Source organism: Saccostrea echinata, unplaced genomic scaffold, assembly GCF_033153115.1.
Source record: "Saccostrea echinata isolate AGI-Se365-2 ecotype Australia unplaced genomic scaffold, CSIRO_AGI_Sech_v1 ptg000033l, whole genome shotgun sequence".
Taxonomy (NCBI): Eukaryota; Metazoa; Mollusca; class Bivalvia; order Ostreida; family Ostreidae; genus Saccostrea; species Saccostrea echinata.
In genome coordinates this window covers 22890272-22907251 of record NW_026889782.1, presented here as the reverse complement: position 1 = coordinate 22907251, position 16980 = coordinate 22890272, and the positions used below count along the sequence as shown (strand labels likewise).

At 36.2% G+C, this 16980-nt stretch overlaps 2 protein-coding genes across 2 annotated transcripts; both read left to right on the top strand.

Moving 5' to 3' along the window:
• Positions 1-6513: 6513 nt before the first annotated feature.
• LOC133198291 (uncharacterized) lies at positions 6514-9957 on the top strand. The gene has a single exon (XM_061334406.1). The coding sequence runs from the start codon at positions 6514-6516 to the stop codon at positions 9955-9957; it is 3444 nt and encodes a 1147-aa protein (XP_061190390.1).
• Positions 9958-13470: 3513 nt separating this feature from the next.
• On the top strand, positions 13471-14010 carry LOC133198290 (uncharacterized). The gene has a single exon (XM_061334405.1). It carries the CDS (start codon positions 13471-13473, stop codon positions 14008-14010), a length of 540 nt encoding a protein of 179 aa, XP_061190389.1.
• Positions 14011-16980: the final 2970 nt, after the last annotated feature.

The window sequence follows — 16980 nt, the reverse complement described above, 5'->3', positions numbered from 1 at the left end:
GCTTCCTATTTGTTTTCGACTTAGGTCTGTCGCGGCTGTGATTCGAACACACACGTCCTTCCGAACACGGAGCGAGCAGTCTACCGACAGAGCTACCTAGGCGGCTAAAGGCCCTAGAAGGAAAAAGTTGAATGTACTCAATGTAGGCATCTTCAATAGTTCGGTTGTTTAAGTTTTCCAAGACCAATACAGCATCTTAATGACCCATCGGATTCGAAAAGTAAGGGCATTCTGTTTTGCGTATAGCACCAGTAACAAGCATTTCTTTCAAATGATTGTCCAACCTCCTGGCAAATCCCATGTGTTCTTTAATGGGAGTTGGGGACAGATTATATACGTTAAAATTTTCGAATATTTACAGTGTAATGTAATGACTTATATGATGCAAGATAATTTCATACCGAAATATTTTGAAAGCATGTTGAGATATTTTTTTATATAAAAATTACCAAAACTTCGGAACGCCATTCATCGACAAGCATCCAACATTACAAGTAAACTTTATCCTTGATATTTAAGAAAAACGGACAATTTGTTGTTTATTAATAAACATTATCAAAACTATAATGAAGAATTCAGAGTATAAACGTAAGAAAGGAAATCCAACTCGCTAGTCTTGTCAGTTCCTGCTCAGTGATGTGCACAGAGTAAACAAATTGAACACATCCGGTAAAACGTTAACATTAACAATAAAAGAGCTCGTATTTAAAAAAATACATGTTGTGATATTTTGAAGAATTTTCTTGTTGAATTTTACGAATTTTCATGTAAGTTCAGTTCATTAAACTGAAATTATTTTTGAAAAAAAAAAGAAATTTAAAATTGTAAACAAAACAACAATATGTAACTTTGTCTGGGCGCCTTGATTTCTTGCGTAACCAGGTCCTTTTAATCTATATTTGTAAATGATGATGAAATGATATGTTTCCATTTATTTAATTCTGCTGTTCTTGTCATTTCCTCATCAGTACGATTTTGTTTGTTTATCTTAGCACTGAGTTACCCTCTGTATGTTCAGGGGACTCTTCCTCCGACTCGGGTCTCCATGAATCGACTACCTTCAAATGGTTAACTTGACAAATGTCAGACTTTGGTAGGATCTTAATAGATTGTGCAGACAAATTACACACTCTTACGGGTACTCCAGTTGTTCTCCCAGTCTTAGATTTAATATTAAATAACTTAGCTCACTGATTGAGATGTTTCTAAGGCATAATTTGTTTTGTGGACCTACCCTCTTATCGTCCTGAACTCATATGGACCTAAGCTTATTGGAAAATACTTTGTTATATTGACTTTCAGAGCAGTTTCACGACTAGTTTTAAATGGTAAGTTCCATACTTCAGTTATTTTTGAACCTTTTCTATCGAGGCAAAAATCTCTTTACAATTTCTAATAACAAACTTACAAAGCATCAATGAGATGTTTTGTTTGTGTATTGTTTAACGTCCTTCTCGAGAATTTTCACTCATATGGAGACGCCACCACTTGCCGGTGGAGACCTACACCATCAGTCAAGTTCCGCTTTAAACCGTATGATCTTGAATAATAATAATGACAATAATAATAACTTGTTTATGACTTATACGTAACAACTTCCTTCTAAGTCACCAAGTAAAACAACACTTTTAGATAATTTTAAACCTTTTTACTTCATTAAACGGTTTAACCATTACACAATATAATTCTGAAATATGGTGACATGTACAAAACGATAGAATAAACGAACTATTGTCTCCGTTTCACTATTACAAAATGTACATTTATTATTCTCTAAGAGGTTAACTTAATGAAGGAAAGAGTTTGTAACGATATAATTCACCAGTATTCAATTTTGATCGATTGTTAAATTGTACATATTGAATCATTTACAAATTAAAATTTCCATTCTTAAATCAAAATTAATGAAGTTCATGAAATAAACACGTTTAAATTGCCACGTACATTCATTTATATTCAGGTACCTCTTAACCAATTTTAGCCTCGATATATGAAGGAAACAAGGATAAATGAAAAATATTTAATTTAGCCACCATCTTAAGAACTATTTATGTGTAATTTTTAACAAAACAAAGGAAAGGATTAAATAACACACAACCGGATAAAGGATTTTAAATAAAGTGCAAGTCATGTGTTCATATGACTGTTTGTCCTCACAAATGACGAAATGTTCTATCAGAAGGGAAACAAGAGTAATTATTTTTTTGCAAAAACGAAGATTTTTGTGATGGATGTATATCAAACCATTTGTAAATTAAAGCTTGTATAATAAAATATAAAAACGAGAGTGGTGAAGGCATTGCATTATTCACAGATATATACCACATTTTGGGACAGGTTTTACTCCAAATGTGATGAAGGTGAAATAAAACATGGAAGAGGAATAGTGAAGATCCTGAAAGAATCATAGTGAATAGCTACAAGTTAATGTATTGTTGGCATAGTTTATATACGTCTTCTTTGAAAAACAGATAGATTTGATTTTTCGTGTAATAGTATCTCAAACTGAAAAAAAAAAACTGTGTAAAAAAAATATGCCGTTTGAGGGGTCTTGTGATATCTTTAACAAAGCGTTGTCTTTGTTGTGAATGTGTCACAATTAACATATTGTTTTAATTTTTTTCCCTTTCAATTTGCTTAAGTGGGGTGTTAATTTTTTTTGTTTATCTCGTAGGTGCAGTCGCCCGCTTGGCGCAGTGGTTAGAGCGTCTGCTCTAGAGTCGCGAAGTAAGGAGTTGATCCTTACGTCGCGGGTTCGAATCCCACTGTGGGACGTGGAGACCGGTCCTTCGGATGAGACCGTATAAACCGAGGTCCCGTGTCGCAGTAGGTGCTGGCACGAGAAAGATTCCTCCTTTGAGGCCGTAAGTGCCGAGTATAGGACAAAATTTGCAGCTCTCCACCGGCAAGTTGTGGCGTCTCCATATGAGTGAAAAATTCTCGAGAGGGACGTTAAACTACATACAAACAAACAATCGTAGGTGCAGTTTGATGCTGGTCATGACTTTGTTTAAATGTCCGATTATATCAGTTCAAAGGTCAAAAGTTTATTTTTATCCATTTCTGTTTTTATCTGGTTGTTTATCTTTTGTGTAATTTTAGAAAGGGGAGTAAATTTAGCATTATCTATCAAGAGTTGTCGTTTCAGCTTCGCTCCTACATACACCTCTGTCAACGCTTGTTATACGAGATCCTTTGAAAATTTGTAAATGAATAAAAGTTGCATTATTAATCGTTTTTGTCCCCCGCTTTCACTGAATATGGGGGGCATTAATTTGGGTCTGTCCGTACGTCTGTATTTCTGTCTGTAACACTTTCGTTTCCGCGCGATATCTCGAGAACCCTTTAAGCTTTCGTTATGAAATTTTGCATAGCAACTCCCTATGGCCTAAAGAAGAAACTTATCGATTTTGAGGTCACAAGGTCAAAAGTCAAGGTCATAAATTCTGTCTGTTTTAACACTTTCGTTTCCGCGCGATATCTCGAGAGTCCTTTGAGCTTATGCAATGAAATTTTACATAACAACTCCCTGTGGCCTAAGGAAGACCTCTTTTGATTTTGAGGTCAAAAGATCAAAGTTCAAGGTCGTAAATTCATACATTCCGTCTGTGTGTAACACTTTCATTTCCGGGCGATATCTCAAGAATCTTTTGAGCTTTTGCAATGAAATTTTATACCGTAACTCTCTAGGGCCTCTCTCGCCCCTCTCAAAGTGTACCGCCCCGTTTTATTTTTTTTCATTATTATTCATTGTATAAAAAGTCGCTTGGCACTATTTTTAGCACGGGGGCATGTGGAGAGTTATTACGTATAATACAAGTTGTCGGCGGACTTTATATTCTTATTACATCTACTAGAACTGTTTAGTAAAGCTTAATTAAACACCATGTATTGTGTAAGATTTTGACAATATCGAACGTGAATATAAACATTATATGTAACCTACTGTTTGCATTTAATTTGATAGACACTCACGTGCCTCCGTGGTGGGTATGACTCTCGCTTAGCATGTGAGAGGTGCCGGGCGTGCCGAGAGGTTTCAGCATGTGAAATGAAAAAGTTATAACGCCTGGCTTGTACAGACCCATAATATCATTATTACACAGTGTTGATAAATATTCTGCGTAAAAAAAGAATCTTCTATATACACATTAAAGAATAAGCAATCAAATCTTTATATCCATATTAGCATTTTTATTTGCTTCAACGCGTATACATACATTTAATAATTCAACAAATGGGGGGGGGGAGAGTCTAACACCCCCCCCCCCCGCACATGCTGTTCTTTTTTCCCTGAGCGGGGGACACAAATTCTCTTAATTAGCTTGTTAATTATACGTCTTATCGGAAAACAGATTTATTTCAATCAATTACCTCTATTAAGGATTTTTAAATTAGGTTTTCTCCAAAAAATAGTTCCCTAAAAACTGAGAAATTGAATCGTTTTGTTGGATGATAGATTTAAAATAAATGAATTATCATCTTTATCGATACTTACAATTCCTAATTATTATTTTAATTTCATGTTTTCACTGTTTAAATTTTGTACAAGGATCTTGTACAACGATCGTTAACAAGATGTTGATAGCGTAGAGAAAGACAACTCTGGATAGAGAATGTAAATTTAGCAGCAGATCAGATCAAATTCATCAGATAAAAGAGACAGAGTTAGATTGTGTATATAAATAAGTTTTGATAGAGATCTCATTTAATGTGTAAACGGGAGGCAAAAGATAGTGTTAAGAGAACAGTTTGATAGTTTGATAGACAACACAAACATTACAGGGCAGATTTATCATACTTAGGATTGTGAAATGTGTGCAAGCAGAGTCGGGTCTCTAATAGTAGTAGATTACTCCAGGATAGACGGGTCTATCCTGGAGTATAGGGGCCGTTATAGACGGTAAAAAAATGGAAAAAATCCAAAAAATGTAAAATGCGCTGGACCGGTCTATCCAGGCGTATAGGGGCCGTTATAGACGGTAAAAAAAAGTCAAAATAAGAAAGTTTATACAGGATACCGTATCAAGAGTCCTAAAATGCGCTGGACGGGTCAACTAAGTGCACTTTTTCTCCCCCTTTTTAAAAAAATACAAAAAATCCAAAAAATTTCAACAAAACCTTTTATTATTCATCCAATACAATACAATCCAATCCAATCCAATCCAATACAATACAATATGAAAAGAAAAAAGTGCATTTCTTTTTATCACTCTGTCCTTTTTTTTTCCTTTTGTTCCAGGTTTTATCCTTACGAATCTCAGCCATCACTTCTTCTTTAAACACAGCCAATTCATCTGTTATGATTTCTCTAAACTTACAGTTATCCTTCTGAAGTTGTACCATTCTATCAGTTGAGTTGATTTCTCCTGATCCTGAATCATTTTTCTTATTATACAGGCTATTTCCTTCTGGTTCTCTTTCAGAATTAGAATTATACCACATATATCCTCTAGGATTTTTTTATTCCTTTTCTTTCATGTAGTTCAATACCAGCCATTACTGTTACCAAGTCAAACATTTCATTCAGAGTCTTGGAATTTTGTTCTCCCATCTTAAGGTTTGGTTTAAAGTCCCTGACTAAAAAATAAGACTGATCCTATATACTGTCAGATCTGGTTTATATACCTTTCTGATCCATTCTATTTTTAGTCTCTACTATTTTTTTTAGTTTAATCTATTTTTAATCTTCACTAATTTTTATAAGTCTAAAACTATTTTTAGTTCTTTTGTAACTCTAATTATAACACCACGAGATCCTATTCTTAAAACACCTGTGCAGTAGTGCCGTGTGCAAAAAAAATTCCTCCTACTTAAAATCTTGGCACCGATCCAAATCACAGCGACCTATGCATTGTGACGTCATCTATTGTATAAAAACCGTCTTCTTTTGACTTTCAGCTCATTCTGTTGTTAAAAATAAACATGGATCGTTTCACACGACAACTTAAGAAATGGAAAAAAAGAGAGAAAGAATTAGATAAAATTCTTCATAACAATAGAGATAGAGAATTAGATCTTAGAAAACGAAATGCCTTGTACTTACAAAGAATACAGAAAACCAATCGTCATCAACAAGTACAAGCTTTACGTCATGTAAATAAAGAAGAAGAAGAACAACCAAATTCTTCATCTCATTTATCACCACCTCATTCACCACCAGGGAAACCTAAGTCCATTTCCCAGTATTATAAAGTGAGATTAGATTCCACCAGACATTCCAGAAAATTTAAAGCCCAAGAAAATAAATACAATATCAATTTTGAGGAATTTCCAGAAAAAGAAAACAAAGGATTTATTCGGCGATTATTTAGAGACATGTTAAAAACGGTCAAATATGAAATGCAGTGTAATCCTAACGATTACTTACGCTTGAACATACGTCATCCTTCTCTGAAATCTGGTACGAGTTTACCCAATGTAAACATTTGAACGGTCATTTTAAACAAAATAGAAGCCGTTCAACAATCTAAAAAAGACTTTAAACTGGGAGACTGGTCTATGGAATTCGACATGTTTCATGTGAAATATCCTCAAGGAAGTGGTGGAAATAATACCAAACACCTGATGATCAATAAGGACACTTTCCTTAAAGGAAAAAAATCTATCGTTCAGATCGATAATCCCTGGGATAAGATGTGTTTAGCTAGAGCTATTGTCATCACCCGGTTACACAGTGAAAAACCAGAAAATCCCGACCTCGAATGGGAAAAAAGATGGAAACGTATGCGGGTAGGAGATGTAAGGAGTAATGATCAGAAAAATCAAGCTAAAGCTCTCATGGAACAAGCCGGGTGTGATATTCATCAATCTTGCGGACCCGAAGAATGGGGGAAATTACAACAAGTGTTATATCCTCAATATCGACTGAAAATATTTCAGATCAAGTCTATGTCTTCTAAATTCTCCTTAGAACCTATCTACAAAGGGAATGGACAAGGAATTTCTTTAAACATTTTGTTAGAAGATCATCATTACCATGCCATTTTATCCATGCCTGGTATCACAGGATGTCAATATTATTGTGATCATTGTGATGTGGGGTACAGAAACATCACAGACCATCGATCCAAATGTCCTTTTCGATGTGATTTTTGTTTATCTTACCCTCCATGCCCTAAAGACGGGAGCCAGATTTCATGTCCTCATTGCCAGGCATTTTTTAAGAATAGAGGTTGTTATGAAAATCATTTACGACCTTACAGTAAAAATACGACAACAACCATCTGTAATTTGATGGGACGATGTGATCAATGTCAGAAATGGATGCCTAAAAAATTATTATCTCATCACTTATGCGGAGGACGGAAACAATGTAAGATCTGTAAGAAAATTGTACAGAATGATCATCAGTGTTACGTTCAACAGAAACCTCCCAAAAAGAAGAAGGGAAAAGAGACATTACAGATTTACATTTATTTCGATTTCGAATGTACCCAGGAAAACGGCATTCACATTCCTAATTTATGTGTAGCACATCGGGTCTGTCAACATTTTGGGCATTTACCCATTGAGGATCCTTGTCCTCATTGTCGACACATGGGACCCCGTCAACATGTGTTTAAAGGATTAAATACCTTAAAAGACTTCATGGACTGGTTATTACAACCCATCAGCAAAGGAGATAAGCATGGTACTTTATTACACGACGAGGCCATCATCATTGCTCACAATTTCAAAGGATATGACGGACAGTTCATTTTAAATTACCTGGTGCATTCTGCTTGCATTAAACCCACCGTCATCCAAAACGGGAGTAAAATCTTATCTATGGAAATCCTTGGATTGAAATTCATCGATTCTTATAATTTTTTACCTTTTGCTCTGTCCAAGATGCCTTCCGCTTTTGGATTCACCGAACTGAAAAAAGGGTATTTCCCTCACTTTTTCAATACGGTACAGAACCAGAATTACGTGGGACCTTATCCCCCTCCAGATAAATACAATCCGGACGACATGACTATTAGTGGACGACAAGCTTTTTTCCAATGGTACGACCAACAAGCTGGAAAAGTGTTTGATTTCCAGAAGGAATTTTTAGAGTATTGTATTTCCGACGTCGATATTTTACGACGATGTTGTGCTCAGTTTAGAGCCACCCTCAAGAATTTAGTGAATGTAGATCCCTTTCAGGAATCTATCACTTTTGCCAGTGCAGCCAATTTAGCTTACCGTCGAGGATTTATGCCCGAAGATACCATTGCCATCATTCCTAACCTGGGATATCAACCTGCTCGTCAATATTCGGCCAAAGCCTGTCGGTGGTTAACCTTTTTGAGTCAACAGAGTGGATCTCACATCCAACATGCGAGAAACGGGGGAGAAGTCAAGATCGGAACTTATACTGTAGACGGATATCAGGAAGATAACCACACCGTCTACGAATTTTACGGATGTTATTGGCACGGATGCCCCACCTGCTTTTCCAATCTACAGACCGAAACTCATCCTCACCAACCCCAATGGACTTACCAACAATTATATGAAGAAACTTTAAGAAGGAAATCAGTCTTAGAGCAATTTGGTTATTCTGTCACCTCTATCTGGGAGCACGAATTCGATCAACAAGTGCAAAGAGATGAAGTTTTACAGAATTTTTTATCAGACCTCAACATTTCAGATCCTTTAAACCCCCGAGAGGCTTTGTATGGAGGTCGGACCAATGCTACACGATTATATTGTGAGGAAGGAGATATCAGATACATAGACGTTTGTTCTCTGTACCCTTACGTGTTAAAACACAGACCTTTTCCTGTAGGGCATCCTCAAATCATTACCGATCAATTCCAAGACGTCAGATCCTATTTTGGACTCATTCATTGTCGGGTCTTACCACCTCGAGGCCTCTATCACCCAGTTTTACCTTATCGCACAGGAGGCAAGTTATTATTTCCCTTATGCCGAACGTGTGCAAAACAACAAGACCCTAAACATCGATGTCGACACAATTCCCGTGAACGCAGTCTCACAGGTACCTGGGTGACCACCGAATTACACAAAGCCTTGGACATGGGGTATACTTTAGAGAAGATATACGAAGTTTGGCATTTTCCAGAAAGCAGCACAGATTTATTCAGACCTTACATCGATACTTTTTTAAAGATCAAACAAGAAGCGTCTGGATTTCCACCGGAGTGTCAGACGGAAGAACAGCAACTAAATTACATTCGTCAAGTGTTAGAAAAAGAAGGGATTAGAATGGATTGGTTAAGTATTGAAAAAAATCCAGTGCGAAGAACCATAGCTAAACTTTTTTTAAATTGTTTGTGGGGAAAATTTGCTCAACGTCTGTTATTACCGAAAACAAAATACTTAACGGAAGAAGAGGAATTACATCAACTCTTACAAGATTCCAGAATTGAGATTAAAGGGATCCAACTCTTAGAAAATAAAGAAAAGCCGGAATTAGATATGATGTTAGTCAATTATCAAGACAAAAATAAATTTGTAGAAGAATGTCCCTTTGGAAACATAATACTGGCCTGTTTCACTACCGCTCATGCCCGATTACACCTCTACGAGACTTTACAACCTTTAGGTGATCGGGTGGTTTATTTCGATACGGATAGTATCATTTACCAACATAAGGAAGGACAATTTAATCCGATTCTTGGAAACAGTTTAGGAGAATGGACCGATGAATTGGACGGGGATCACATTATCAAATTCATGTCTGGAGGTCCCAAAAATTATGCTTACCTTACCTCTAAGGGAAATTCCATCCTTAAAGTCAAAGGATTAACTCTCAATTTTCGGGCTTGTAATATCGTATCCTTAGAGACTTTAGAAAAAATGCTCAAGAAAGAAATAGATGAAGTCACAGTGTCTTATCCTTACAAAATACAGAGGACCCGAGATCATCAAGTCAAGACAGTACCTTTAGAAAAACAATATAGAATTGTTTACGATAAGAGACAGATCTTGAAAGATTATAACACTTTACCTTATGGTTATTAAAATGATAGTTATTAACTATAAATAAAGCATTGAAACTACCTTTGTCTTCATTTGTCATCATGCAACATGAGGAGACACCTCTCCCCTCTTTTCTTTTAAAACATGAATTTACCATGGTGGTAGCAGGACCTTCTAAATCTGGCAAAACTGAATTTGTCAAGAAATTAGTAGAAAATTTACATTGGATTACCCCCATGCCACAAAAAATTGTGTGGTGTTATCGGGAATGGCAACCTGCTTACACTTCTCTAAGAGATCGGGTGTTTTTCATTCGAAATATTCCCGAAGACGATGAGAAATTAGTGGCTAATTTAAATATTCCACACTTACTCATTTTTGACGACATGATGGGAGGAAAAGCCATTGAATCGATCTTGGATTGGTTTACCCGTAAAGCTCATCATCGGAATACCAGTGTGATTTACATCACTCAGAATTTATTTGATAGGGCAGCATCACATCGCACCATTAGTTTGAATGCTCATTATTTAGTCTTGTTTAAAAATCCCCGAGACAAATCTCAAATCAGTGTCTTGAGTCGTCAGTTAGCTCTACCTCATTTGATGTCCGCTTATCAAGAAGCTACCAATGTTCCTCATGGGTATCTCTTGGTGGATTTGAGTCCACACACCCCAAACGAATACAGATTGAGAAGTCGATTGTTTGAATGGTTAACTATACACATGCCTCAAGAGTATAAATAAAAATGTATCATCCTCACCCTTGTCATTTATCATTCAACTCTCATCATGGCACCATCAGCCAAGAGTAAATTAGTGAAAACTTTAAGACGTTTACAGCGGGAAAAAGATCCTGCTAAGCGAGCTCATTTAATTGAATTAGGGCGTAAAGCCTTATTGAATTGGTTTGCTATGGGAGCTCGAAATTTAATGAAAGGAGTATTACCCATTAATAAACAGACTCAGAGATTTATTGATCATCATCGTCAAGATTTAAGTATCATCGCTGATAAATCAGCTACCCAGGAAGACAGAAAAAAAGCTATTTTAAAACGTGGCGGAGCAGGATTTTTAGGAGGAGTCATCATTCGTCATTTATTTAAATGGAATACCCCTAAAAAACGACGTGCTCGTCGTTTGAAAAGTGTGGTGGTAAGAGTCCAGAACAAAAAGACAAAAAAGAGAGTTTTACCAAATTGGATGGTTCGACTAGGTGGGGGGGTCAAACAATAAGAAGAAACCTTCTCAATAGAAGAAGAAGAAGAAGAAAAGAAAAAATCCAAAAACTCCAGGTCCACCTAAAACTCCAGCTCAACGTAAAGCTATGCCTAAAAGTCTGAGAAATGAAATTAATCAGTATTATAAAGAACAAAGACAAAAAACTATTTGAGAGTTATTAAAGAAACAAGCTGAAATGAGAATGGATCGTGCTATGGCACCCATAGGCAGTCAAAGAGCCCCGGATTTATTTCCTCAAGTTAATGTAGGAATTCCTTCTCCTGGAATTAAAGTACCCATACAGACTCCTAAAATAGCCCGCTTTCAACCTTTATCTGCTTCTACACCTAAACTTCCAAAAGGAATGAGATATAAATGCCGATATTGTTCCAAAATCTATGTCACCGAAAAAAATAGAGATAAACATGAGAAAGACAAACATGGCATGTATGCTCCTCCTCCTTAAAAGAGTATAAAAGGAGGACACACTGAGGGACACCTCTTCATTATTTGAAAAGAATGGCTAAGAAGAAGAAGACTTGTTGTTCTACAAGATTAAAATCTCATGGGCCTCTTTTAAGAGTGTTATTTAATCCTCATTATTCTTCACCCTTAAAGACAAGTATTTTAAAACATTGTTCTGGAGATTGTATTCTGAAGATTTGTGAGATTGTGTACAACCTATTAAAAGGAGTGTTACCTCTCAGTTCGGTTCAAAAACGAAAACTAGCTGGAAAGAAACACATCTTAAGGAGACTAATTCAACCTCAATCTATTCAGAAAAGACGAGCTTTGTTAGTCCAGCAAAAAGGAGGCCTCTTCCCTCTTTTACTCGGTCCTTTACTAATAGGAGCAGCATCTCTCCTAGGGGGAAAATGAGTCGTAAAATGGTATTAGTTCCTGAAGTCTTATTGAATGAACTTAAAGGAAAATTACCGAAACCTCCTGAATTTCAAACTACTCTCAGTTTAGGTCAGGAATTAGAGGACATTACAAGACGTGAAGATTTAACCCCAGAAGAAAAAGTCGCTTTATATAGTCAAGAACTTTATCGCTATAGAAATTATTTAGAAAAAGCTAGACAACAACCTACAAAAACTCGATTAGCTCAACCATCAGCTCAACCAGCAGCAGCAGCAGGAGCTCCAGCAGCAGCAGCACCAGCAGGAGCACCCCCAGCAGTAGCACCAGTACCCCCATCCCCTGCAGAAGCAGCAGCAGGATCACCAGCAGCCCCAGCTGAGATTGAAGATGAAATTCTTGAAACCGTCAATAAAAACATGAAAAGAAAAGCTGGATTATTATTAAATCATTTAAAGAAAAACCCTAAAGTGTTAACTTGGAATAAAGAAGGTGAAATTAGTTATCGAGGTCAAAAAGTTGCCAATTCTAACATTGTGGATTTAATGGCTGATAGTATGAAATCTCATACTGTGAAAAATCATCCGGTTCCTACAGGATTAGAACAATTTGCTCAAGCTTTAAAAGAGACCCGTACTCCTTTGGAATACCTGAGTAATGGAAACCTTATAAAAGCCATGCAGAAACCTGGAAAAATCAGTACTCCTAAAAGTGACAAAAGAGACGATAGTGGATTTTCTTCCTTTTTGGACACTCCAGTAAGTAGTCCTATAGAAGATCCAGGAACCGTCATTAAAAAACCCATTTCAACCCCTGTAGGGACAAGGGTAGGATCCAGATATAGTCCTTTAGCTCGACAGAAATTAAAAACCAAACTCGAAGAAGAAGAAAAGAAATTAGCAAAAATTGAAGAAAATTGGCTTCCTTTACCTAAGAAATGAAAAAGAAACAAGTGGAAGACATTTTAAAAGAGATTTATTATGATCCTAAAAGAGGGTACGGAGGAATACAAGCTTTGTATCGTCAGGTCAAACCTTTAGGAATTTCCCTGAAAAAGATTCGAGACTGGTTAAAAGAACAAGATACTTATACTTTACATAAACCCATTCAAAGAAAATTCCGCAGACAACAAACTAGAGTGACCGATATAGATGAACAATGGCAATTAGATTTAGCAGATGTGTCCAGTTTAAAGAAATAATGATGGATATACTTTTTTACTGTGTGCCATTGACGTCTTATCTAAATATGCTTGGGTAGTGCCTTTAAAACAGGAAAAGAAATAATTCGAGGATTAGAAGAGATTTTTCAGCAAGACGGACGACGTCCCATCCGCATTCAATCCGATCAAGGCAAAGAATTTACCAATAAAGAATTCTTATACACTTTTAAATCCATTCATTTTTTTACCACTCGTAATACGGACACTAAAGCCAGTATCGTGGAACGATTTCAGAGAACCCTCAAAGCACGCATGTGGCGTTATTTCACTCGTCATAAAACCAGACGATATGTAGACGTCTTACCGGATCTAGTATATGCTTACAATCATTCTTATCATCGAAGTATTAAAAGAGCACCAGCTCAAGTGAATGCTTCTAATGTATTGAAAGTCTGGAAAACTTTATATGGGGAAAAATCTCAAACATTCCCTAAAAAACCTCAATTTAAACAAGGAGTTCGGGTCCGCATTAGTAAAGCTAAACGCACTTTTGAAAAAGGATATTTACCCAATTGGACTACAGGATTGTTTACCATTTCTAAAAGAGTGCCTGGAAGATATCCTTATGTGTATAAAATCCAAGATGATCATGGTGAGGAATTAGAAGGCACTTTTTACGAGAAAGAATTACAAAAGATTAATAAAAAAGATGATGTGTACGAAGTAGAAGAAATCTTGGGGTATAAAAAGCGACGTGTAGGGAAAAAAATCATTCAAGAAGTCAAAGTGCGGTGGAAAGGATATCCTCCTAGTTTCGATTCATGGATTCCCCAAACGGATCTCATTCAATAACGCCTCATTGGAAATTTTGTGGAGAGAAAGTGCCTCGAGAAGAAATTGTTTATTTTGCACAATTATTCATCTGTGTATCTCTTATTACCAGTGTGGTCATGTTAGCTTTACATGATACTAATCGAGAATATTGGATGGTCTGTGTTAGTTCTTCGTAGGTTATATTATGCCTAGTCCTACCCTAATGCATCATACCCCTAAGAAGACCACAAATCCAGGGAGTCTAAAAATAGAGACACAATAGAGTATATAAAAATAGACACAAATCCAGAGAGTCTAAAAATAGAGACACAATAGAGTATATAAAATGGAACAAGTCCAAAAAATTGATCATTTCTGATTTCACTGACACAGAGAGAGAGACAGAGCACACACACACAAAAAAATACAATGGAGTATTTAAGCTCAGAGTATCGTTGGAAAATGAAAGGTTCTACTAAGAAAGGAGAATGGATGAAAAACAAACAAGAATGTATTCAAGATTTCAAAGATAAGAATCCAGGAAAACAAAAAGATGCCACCCTGTATAAGAGAATGAAGTTTCCAGACCATCCATGGGTAATAACACATACGATGGGAATATTAGGGGGTCGAAAGGAACCTAAGTATCAGGAATTCAAATGGAAAGTGAAATATGTCTTGTTTCACAAACAAAAGGGACCAGAAAGGACTTGGATTCAAGGAAAATGGATGGAAAGAGCCAAAGAGTGTATCCAAGATTATCTGAAAGTGCTCTTAAAAGGATACAATATCATGGACTGTGCTTGTGAAACAGAATATTTGTACATGAGAAGATGTTTTCCCATAGATGAAACAAAAGAAGTGTACAAAAGTTTTGAATGTTTATTAATATGATTGTTTTGATATGATTGTTGTTATTATGAATAAAAAACACACAAAAAAAATTACAAGTCTTATTTTTGATCTGTATCACATTTTTTTCTTTAGTGTGATTAATGACGTCACAATGGACATACTTGAATCGCTGCGAAGATTTGTGTATTACCTGTGTATTAATGACTCAGCAAACGAGAAGTTTTTGCACACAGCACACTCATGTGGCCAGGTGTTTTCAGAATAAGATCTCGTGCTAAAAAATAAATATAGTAACAAAATTCTAAAAATAAAACACAGAAAAAGGTATATAAAGCTTAGTTTTGAGTACACTGCGCTCAATCATGATTTTTTCGTGGAGACTGATTTATTTGATTGACGTAGAAAAGTATTACTGTCATTACTGTGATAGGAAAATGATCCAATGGCTAACATTTACGGTGTATGATTATCCTGGATGGCATCACAGAACTTATCGTATTTGTGAGCATTGTGAAATGCCTTTTCCTCACTGGTTTGTGGATGATCCCCCTTCTATGGAGACCTGTGGATGTAACTGGTGTGTGAAATATTTCACATGGAAGTACGGGGTAGAGAATATGGTGCCCCTATGGGTCAAAGTAACGAGAAAGAGAGCTTTAAAGAAAAGCCTGACCTGTTGGGAGGAAAATACGGAGGGGAGATGGAAGTGTCAACAATGTAGACAGTATTCTTGCTGTGGGGAATGTGTTGAGAACTTTGTCAAGACTTGCTACAGACTTTGTCCCTTATGTAGATATGAAGGAAATAAATCATAAAATGAAATGTGTATAAATTATTATTATTATAAATAGAAAGGTCAGAAGTAAATATCTCTCAGTCTCTTACTGAACATGGCTGAGAATAGTGGTTTTTACATGACATTACCCAGTGATAGCTCCATGCAATCTTTTCCGGGGAATACGACCGCTCAATTTAAAACTTTATTACCACAATCTGTGGATTTAACGGATGGTCAATGGGAAGTAGCATTAACCGAAATGATTTATCCTTGTAGTATAGAAAATATAAGTCAGGATGAATCTTATATCGAAGTGTGTATAGTGGAAAAAGTTCCACCTTTTTTTAAAGGCGTTTCACCATCTGAGAAACTGGATCTCGAGGACCCTGATAAGTACCAGTGGGGACGGTTTCAAATATTGAAAAGTACTCCCATCACTTTTCAACAAACCCAGCTTTTAGTAGATTGGAGTAAAGCTTATTGGTTAATCGGTACTTATGATCCTAAAGAGAAATTGAATTTGTATCGACTTCGATTTAGACCGGGACCTTATCCCAACCCTACAGCTATCCTGGCAGAAATCAATGAAGGTTTAGTACAGACCATGAAAAAAATCTGGAAAAAGTATCACAAATGGACCGAGAAAAAAAAACCCACAGATCAAGGAAGTGATGACGATGATGATGTGTATGGACATTTAAAACAAACTTTAAAGACAGTAATACAAGACCTGAAAGAGGAAGAAGAAAAACCCTCAAAAATTGAGATGAAATTTAATTATCGGAAGGATTTCAATCGAATGAATTATGTCACTCATTTACGTCAAATTCCCATCTTTGTACGTCTTCCCTTAAGTCTGGCTTATAAATTAGGATTTCATGATTCTAAATTAGTCCCGGAAAATTGGACAGAAGACACGACCAAATGGATTAACATCAGTTATCTGGCTCCAGACACTGTAGATTTATATCGAAATTTAAAATCCATGTATGTGTATTGTGATCTGATTCAACCCCAGACCGTAGGATCGAATGCCTTGAAATTATTAAGAGTGGTCCCTTGTCAATTTGAACACAAAGACAATCAATGTAAATGGGAACCCATTCGTGCGGAATATCTCCCTTTGAGTAAAAAACATTTTGATACCATTGAGATACACATCATGACACCTTTAGGAAAACCCATGCCCTTTTTAAGTGGAAAAACTCTAGTCAAACTTCATTTTAGAAAAGTGTACTGAGATGAGTGTACAACTTTTTTGTTACATCCTATTGGGAGTCATGATTTGTCTGGTATGCTGTCTATATTGTATTCAGCCCTAAAAAAGGGGTATAAAAGGAAGTCCTCAGAGTGCAGAAAAGTCAGTTTTTAAGAAC